Genomic DNA, 8,894 nt, shown 5'->3' with positions numbered 1-8,894 from the left:
TGGGGGGTTTTCGGGTTTTTTTGAGCTATGGTCTTAAACTTTTGATCAGCTGAAAAAATCATGTTTGAGTGTAAATGCAGTTTTCATTAATTCCCCGCTCAAAAGTTTTTGTCTCTTACGCTGATTTTTTTCCTTTAACATTGTGAAGCTCTACTTAGAACCTTCTTAAGATCCAATAATGCAAAATGCAAATTCTTGCAATTTTTTGACTGGTCTTAAGATTTTGATCAGGAGTGTATATAGCTGAAATATGTTAAATAGATTTGTACAAATTTGTAGATGGCTCAGTGAACTGTGGTAACAGAGAATGATGGAAGTGTCCCTGAGTCCATGCAATGATGTCCAGAACAGAATCAGACCTGTTTTAATGCAGTGGCCCTTGAGGGCCTGCAGATCACGTCATCCAACTTTCAGTTGGCTTCACTGTTTTTTTAAACTCAGAGATTTCTCCAGATTCTTAAAATGTTTTGATATTATGAACTGTAAATGATGAGATATTGAAAGTCTGTTCTGTTAATTTTTTTCTGCTGAGGAACATTAGTCGTAAATTGTTCCACTATTTTTAGACACAGGTTTTCACAGACTTGTGAGCCTCTGCTCATTTTTACTTCTGAGAGATTTAGCTTATCTAAAATACTTGTTTTATACCCAGTCCTCTTACTGATCTGTTGCAAATTAATTGCATAAGTTTATGAGATTTGCAAATCATTGCATTCTGTATTTATTTACATTTTACATAACGTTCCAACTTTTTCATTATTGGAACTATACATTTATACTTTATTACATACACTTGTTCAATTGCTTCTTAACAGAAATAGCTAATTATATGACGGCAACTCAGTGCTTTTAGGTATGTACACGTGCTGAAGACAACTTACTGAAGTTCAAACCGAGCATCAGAATAGGGAAGAAAGGGGATTTAAGTGACTCTGAATGTGGCACAGTTGTTGGTGCCAGGAAGGTTGGTCAGAGTATTTCAGAAACTGCTTATTCTTCTCGGTCAGGATGGGAGATTCAATGCAATCTGTTGGCTTGCTGGCTTCCTTAGTTGGATAACATTTACTTATTGGCTTTTCATACTGTACTGTATGTGAATGTGACTGTAACTGGATTTGAATCTGGATCTGAATTGGATTTATGATTTGGACTTGTTTCTTTTCTTTGGTTTAGTGCCCTGAGATTACTTTTGTTGGCAATATATGACTTAACCTAATTGAATTGTTTAAAAGGAGAACTGCAGTGAGTGCCACATGTCTAAGGTGCTGGTATAAACAGCAACACTCATACTTAGCTTCTCACCAAGGGAGTGCTAATGTGGAAAAAGGACGCTTCATATCAGATATATGAAATAAATGCAGAAATGCCCTGCCACAGACATTTCAAATCATACATTATATGATGTCTTCTTGCCATATATGCACATCAAGTTTTTCTTCACTGCTCCTGCAAATCATGACCAGAAAAATTTCCCACCCAGTTGACTTGAAACAGGCAGGTCTTTAAGCTTCTCCATGTTATTCTGAACCAGACAATTTATGTTTTGGGTGTTTAGATAGCATCTTCCTCTGTTTATTTTCTATTGTGGCTGTTTGCAAAATGCAGTTAAATAAAACATGCACTCACTTCTGAATGGGAGCTGTGAACATCTGTGACTCATATATTCATTGTGTACCTGGGGCTCAGAGTGGATCCTAACATAAGCTTGATGATCAAATTAGCTCAGTGCCACTTGTTTCTAGGAAGCACTTTGAGACAGTAATCCACAGCTTCATCACCACTCAGCTGGATTACTGCAATGCACTTTATATGGTACTTTATAGTGCTTCCTCTATTGCTCACCTCCAGAGTCTTCAAAACACCACTGCACAACTTTTAACTGGCACAAAAAAAAAGATGTGCATGTTTCCGCTATTTTAGCATCACAGCACTGGTTGCCCCCTTTTATTCTCTCGGGTAGTCATACCAGCTGCTCCTGAGTGTTCCAAAAACTAAATGTGCTCCAAAAACTAAATGTAAGCTTCGAGGGAATGGTGCTTTCTTTGCCGCTGCTCTTAAAATATTAAATGACCTGCGTTTGGACATTAGACAGGCCTCTTCCCTGTCTGTTTTTAAATCACTTCATAAAACCAATCTCTTTTCATGGCTTTCGACACCATCTAAGATGTTGACTTTTTATTTTATTTTAATTAATTTGGTGTTTTTTATTTGTTTTTATTAGAGGGCTGCTTTTACTTTGCTTTTATCTTGTGACTGCTGTTACGTTTTATTTATTGTAACTGTACAGCACTTTGGCCCTGTGGTTGCTTAAAGTGCTTTAGAAATAAAACTCGTATAGTATGATGTGTCTCAATGTACCCGTGGCAGATTACATGATGGTTGGGTACAAATACATGTACTGTCACACCCCTACTGGCTGTACTCACTGAACCATTGTCTTCTCTCAGTCTTGTGAAAACAGAAAAGGAACTAACATTGCAGGAGGAACTCATCCACATATCCCAGCTGTAGAGTCTCAAACTGAGGAAACTCAAGTTCAGCCATTTTCAGAGCTGAGAAGACACCATCTTTAGTCAGTGAAGGCTGGATACGCAATTCATGAAGCCTGTTAAAAATAAACACAGTAAAATAAAATTTGTGAGTACATTAAAAACAACAATAAAAAATGCAATCACTAATAATTCACAACTTTTTTTTTTGGAGTGGGAGCACATAAATGGCACAGAGGCTGTAAAACCATTTAAAAAATGTACAAATAATAAACTAAAGTGATTACTGAAAGTCTGGTGGAAGCTTAATTGCATCAAATGGTAAATGGCCTGCACTTGTATGGCACTTTATCAAGTCTGAGGACTCCAAAATAATTCACACTACATTCAGTCACTCATCCATTCACACACTGATGATGATAAGCTACATTGTAGCCACAGCTGCCCTGGGACAGAACTGCCATTTAATCGGCTACCAGGTTCTCTGACCACCACCAGTAGGCAAGATGAAGCGTCTTGCCCAAGGACACAATGGCTGAGACGGACGAAGTGAGGGTTCGAACTGGCAACCTAGCGGTTACAGGAAAAAACTCCTACCTCCTCAACCTTTGCTGAAAGCTAAAAGTGAGCTAAAAGCCAAAGGAAGCTAAACACTAATCAAGTGCAAAAAGCTCCTGAGAGGAGTGTGTCAAGGTAGGTACTGTGCCATGGCCAAAGTTGTGTGCAGAGAACTTTTTTTTCTGGAAGTCCAAGCACCATTTCTATTATAAAAAATTTGTGTTCAGACAAATTTGGATTTAGAGGTTTGGCTGAACACCATTTCAAGATAATTTCCTGCAAGCGCTAACTTTTAATAATAATTTGAGCTGTGACACATTGAGCACAATGTTCAAAATTGAACATTGTTAAGTTCTCAAGCACAGCAAAGCTGACTGTAGCTGCTAATATCAGCCGAGAGCTGGTTACACAGATCTGGTTTATTTCTTGTCAAAGATTTTCAGTAACTCCTTGGCTTAAAATCAAGCTAATCCTAAAACTGTGACTTTGTGTTCTTGTTGGCCACAATATCTTCCACAATATCTTCTTGTATAAAGAACCATTGTCTGATCCCACCCTCCTTCGCAAACTAAAAGAAAAGTTTTAGACAATTGCCCAAGCCTAATGTACTGTATCTACGCATGTACAACACCTTGCAAAAGCATTCATCCCTCCTGGTAATCTTTCTATTTTGTTGGCTTACCAAGAATTTTATTACATTTTTAATTTGATTAAAAGCAGTAACTCTCCAAAAATACTCAGGATTAACAAAGTTAAATGAGTAAAAAAAAAAACTTGTTTTAAATAATTTTTAAAAATAGAACTGAAATGTAATGCATGCATATGTACTCATCCCCTTTGCTTTGAAGCCCCAAGCATTACTTTCAGAAGCCACATTGTGTGATAAATAAGATCCATCTGTGAGCAATCTAAGTGTCAAATGATCTAAACCTGTCCATGAGAGCCACCTGTTGGAAAAGCTCCCAGAATCAACACCTCTAAGTAGTGCAGGCTACCACTGAGCAGGAGACAGCATGAAGACCAAGGAACTCTCCACACAGGTCAGAGATTAAGCTGTGGAGAAGTACAGAACATCTCAGATCTTCATAAAATCCCTTTATAGGAAATGGAAAGGTGATGCTACCACAGCAAACCTGCCAAGAGAGGGTCATCCACCAAAACTACTGGACTGAGTAAGGAGGGCATGAAAGAATCTGTTCATAGGATCATTATAAACTGAACAGAGGTGGGCTTCGTGGAAGAGTCGCAGGAGCAAAACACTGATTAAAGAAAAAAAAAAGCTGGATTGTTTGGAATTTCTTCCCCAAACATGAGGGAACAGGTGCTCTGGTCAAATGAAACCAAACATCTCACCATCCCACCATGTCTGAGGCAAATCTACCACCTCTTATCATGCAGACAACACCAACCCTAAAGTCAAGCATGGTGGTGGCAACATTATGCTGTGGGGATGTTTTTCATCAACAATGACTAGAAAAATGGTCAAGGTTGAAGGAAAGATGGATGGAACAAAATACAGAGAAAATCTTGTGAGGAACTCTTTGGAGTCTTCCAGAGATGTGAGACTGGAACAGAGGTCCACCTTCCTGCAGGTTAGTGACCTTAAACACTCTGCTGAAGAACATTCCACAGGTTTAAGGAGAACCAGTTAAAGGTCCTGAATGGTCCAGTCAAAGCCTAGACCTCATTCTAACTAAGAAGGTCTGGTTTGATTAAAAGACTGTTAGACACAAGCAGGACCAATTCAACCTGAAGGAACTGGAGTAGTTTGGTCATGGAGAATAGACAAATTTGAGGACAAAGCTCATGGTGACAGACCTGAAATATTTTGTACAATTATTATGAATAAACAATTTAAGAACCCATTTACATTTCACATTGCAAGGCAACATAATAAAGAGATTACCAAGAGGAATTAATACATTTGCAAGGCACTGTATCAATGAGCATATCAAATCTTTAAGGCATGAGGAGTGGTAACAGGCTGCTTAATCTGATGAACTTCTCTCACTACTGAGGTTGTTGGGTCAAACTTTACAGTAAGCAGCATGACTTCATCAAAGCATCATTCTCATATTAATACTATAATACTGTATTGCTTTAGTTTTAATTGTAACTCTGCGTTCAATAAACTTGAATCAAATCGAAAACAATTCATTGGGTAGTAAATGTCTGAGTACTGCTGCTGAATGTGTACATTCTTTTTTTCACCTAAACTAATTATTGAATGGCTGAGTACCTGCGAGCAGCAGTGATGATGAGATAACCCAAATCCACTTCCAAAGCATTCTTGCAAGCTCCAAACACAATGGTATGGAGGTTCCGAAATCCTCCTATGCGCACACACACACACATAGCCTATAAGATTGCATGATGTAACTTATTTATGGTTCATAAATTATCATTCATAATTTACACTTCCAGAACATACATATAACTGTAGTAAATTCTCACCTGACCTCCAGCTATCCTCCACCACATGTTGGATCAGCCCTCCAAGGAAAGGAACTCTTACCAGCTCCAGCTGCTCTAGATTCCGGGCTGCTGCCAAACCCGTAACCAGCGGGACATATTTGAGAGAGTTCGTAGGACCTGCACAGTTCCTCATGATGAAGGTTCTCAGGTTCACACACAAAAAGTCCTTAAATGGCTGAGGTTTGGTAAGACGGACCCACTTCAGGTATAGATGCCGTAGCATTGACACACAGGGGATCTCTGGGACATTCACACCTACAACAGATATGTTGTCATTGGTGTCGAAAAGGGTAAGAAACAGTTTAAATTCACAAATCCCTCGAATGTCAACTCTACATGTGCGAAACTTATCACGTATTACTCTGTCACTTTTCACCATTACAATACATTCACAACTCACCTATGAGATGAAGGGTCTGGATCTTTGCCGTTATGGGGATGGTGAGTTTGTTCTCAGCAGGAATAGGAAAAGCCCCGTTACGGTTGCGGAATTTTCCTAGAATGTGAACCTGAGGCATGTAGTTCCAAATGGCTTCCACAAGCTCCAGATGGGATGTGTCTACACCCTGAAATAAGATAAACTAAAGTGCCTTAGAAATGAAAAAAAATTTTTTTTTACTTGTTTAATCTGTTAAACTCCACAGAACCTTATAAGGTTTTAAACATTCCTCTGAAATTGTTAAAACAGTGTAAAAGCAGATGAAATTGGATATTGCCAAAATATAAAAGGTGCAAAAAGACATACAAAAGGACTTCACAGATATTTGGAAATCATTTAGAGCAAAATCTGGTCCATCATCCCTGTTTGGATGAAACATCTTTTCTGACAGTTTCTCTTTTTGGACAAGTCCTTTTCGCCACAAAATCTAGAAATGTTTCTTTTTTTTATATAAGAAGGGCTTAGGAAAATCATCAGAATTTCAAAGAATATTTTTTTATTCCAACTGCACCCAAATTAGAACAATCAGTTCCAGTCCTACACAGAATTGGGACTGGAATGAAGATTAACTAGTTATAGTGACACTAACTCACCTTAAAATAATAAATGTTGTTTTGTTGTCAAATATAGAAGTTATGCTGTGTTGAGTTTATGATGCAATCTAACAAAAAGCCATATACTTTCAGACGGTAAGGTAACTGAACAAAAATATAAAATTTGACTTCAAGGGAGAGATGTTTTTGTATGAAGTGAGATAGTATATACAGTACCAGTATATTGAGGAAAATAAATATTTGGTCTCCTGCTTATTTTGTAAGCTACAAAGAAATGAACAGCCTGTAATTTCTATGGTAGAATTTTGTCTAGGTTATAGGGGGTTAAATACTTATTGTGTGACTGCTAATTAAGCATTCACACTATTGCTTTCCTGTTTTCTTAATTACCATTCTGCTACTTTCAGGATCTGTCTTTTGATACTTTTAGCAAGTGTTTTGCTCAGTTTCAGCTTTTTCAGCTAATTTCAGTTATACAGGACTCAATAATCATGCTGCATTTTGAAGTAACTGCAATTTTACTAATTTCCCTCAATGGCGTGTAAATCAACTTTTAATTTTTTTATGTCTGGATTTTTAGTTAATCCAATTCAACTTTATTTAGAAAGCACTTTACACAACCATAGAGGGCCAAAGAGCTGTACACACCAGATGATATTAACACATAAAACAAAACAAATAAATTAACATCTGGCAAAAAACAAACATGTAAGATCAACACTTACACCAAATTAAAAAAGGTGGGTTTTAAGAAGAGATTTCAAAACAGTGAAGAGGCCTGTCTAACGCTCTCTTTCTCCATTAAATTAACCCCAATAAATAAATAAAAAAAATGTGGTCAGACTAACAAATAAGCAGAGAACCAATTTATTATCTCCCTCCCCTCCCACCCACTGTATTCCATACCTTATATACTAACCAGCAGATTGGAACATGCTTGTAGAGCCTCCAGGACTCCAGGTATACTGAAAGCCTCGTAACCTCTGGCTCTTCTCCTTTCCAGGCACCGAGGGTGGAGGCCATACAGCTGCTCCAAGTCAGGCATCTTCTTCATAAGAATCAAAAAACTTCTATCTGTAAAACCTACAAAGGAAAACATAAATTAAACCACTTTCTCGAGGGATCAAAGACCAGTACCCTTAACTAACTAAGGTTCCTTTTACAACACTTCCAGGCCAGGTGTGAGATGCCTTCTTCCTGTCTCACCAACTCATTTAACTCCCTGGGGACTGCGAGCATCTTCCCTTATTTTTAAATCCCTTAATTCATTTACCTGTTTCAAGAACTTGTTGTTAATCACAGCACTCATGTCTCACACATCAAAATGTCCAGCACACTCTCAGATTTATGTAAACACAAGTTAGTTTTTAGGTTAGAGCAGAGGTTCTCAAACTTTTCATAACTTGTACCACCCTAGAAAATATTAAACTAACCAAGTACCATGATTGTGACAATCTACCAATTTACTAGAATGTCTAACTCTAACCTAAAAAAACAAACCAAATTTTTTTTATCTTAAACTTAACCCTTTAACAAATGCAAGTGGCAAACAACACAACGCCTGATCATCCTCTGCTGGGCCAGCCTTGGGTGAGGAGGTCATTGGACTATTTCTATCTCTACTTTTCAGCTTACAAAACAATTCAATACATGATAATCAAATATCTAGTTATTTAGGTTGTAAACAGTTGATACCACTGATTTTTTTAGTACTACTATGGGCTCCTGAGTATCAGCAGAAGTACTTGACCACCATTTCAGAACCACGGGATTAGAGCAAAGAGAGAAAAATCACATTTGGACCAAAGGCTGAATAATTGACATGTGTTTTAGAAAATTTTGTACCTTTCTTGTGAAATAGCACCTTTACTCATGTATGAATTGCTTTCGGGCTTGAAATGGATTTATGTAAATGGATTTTTCATTGGAAATGAAAAACATAAAACACACACAGAAATATATACATGAAACCTGGTTTATTTATATTTTATTTACACTCAGTTGTACACATGAGTTGTTCACTGTTGTGCCAGCTTTGAATCATCTCTGTAAACATTTGAATAAAGATTTCTAAACAAACAGACTTTGGCATGTACTATAAAATAACAAGCACACAGACAAAAATACATGAAAATCTGTGAAATTAAAGCTTCTCTGTACAACGGTACTATAAAATTGTTATTGGCAACAGGATATTTTTTTAAATCTATCCATCCATTCTCTTCCGCTTATCCGGGGTCGGGTCGCGGGGGCAGCAGCCTAAGCAGGGAGACCCAGACTTCCCTCTCCCCAGCCACTTGGGCCAGCTCCTCCGGGGGAATCCCAAGGCGTTCCCAGGCCAGCCGAGAAACATAGTCCCTCCAGCGTGTCCTGGGTCTT

At 37.9% G+C, this 8,894-nt stretch overlaps 1 protein-coding gene across 3 annotated transcripts in view; it reads right to left on the bottom strand.

The window, feature by feature from the left end:
• fbxo38 (F-box protein 38) overlaps nt 1-8,894 on the bottom strand; it is a 49,452-nt gene that overhangs the window by 32,404 nt on the left and 8,154 nt on the right. For 2 of the 3 annotated variants that reach the window (XM_017440526.3, XM_025002637.2), the window contains exons 4-8: nt 7,435-7,598; nt 5,923-6,088; nt 5,502-5,777; nt 5,287-5,380; nt 2,475-2,605 (exon numbers count right to left, since the gene is read on the bottom strand). In XM_017440526.3, coding sequence (XP_017296015.1) covers nt 2,475-2,605; nt 5,287-5,380; nt 5,502-5,777; nt 5,923-6,088; nt 7,435-7,598 — 831 coding nt within the window. Of the gene's footprint in view, nt 1-2,474; nt 2,606-5,286; nt 5,381-5,501; nt 5,778-5,922; nt 6,089-7,421; nt 7,599-8,894 lie in introns of all 3 variants that reach the window. The other variant, XM_017440527.3, reaches the window with a different exon arrangement.

This window comes from Kryptolebias marmoratus, unplaced genomic scaffold, assembly GCF_001649575.2.
Source record: "Kryptolebias marmoratus isolate JLee-2015 unplaced genomic scaffold, ASM164957v2 Scaffold24, whole genome shotgun sequence".
NCBI lineage: Eukaryota > Metazoa > Chordata > Actinopteri > Cyprinodontiformes > Rivulidae > Kryptolebias > Kryptolebias marmoratus.
Note: the sequence above shows the minus strand (reverse complement) of the source record. Positions and strands in the feature narration are given on the sequence as shown.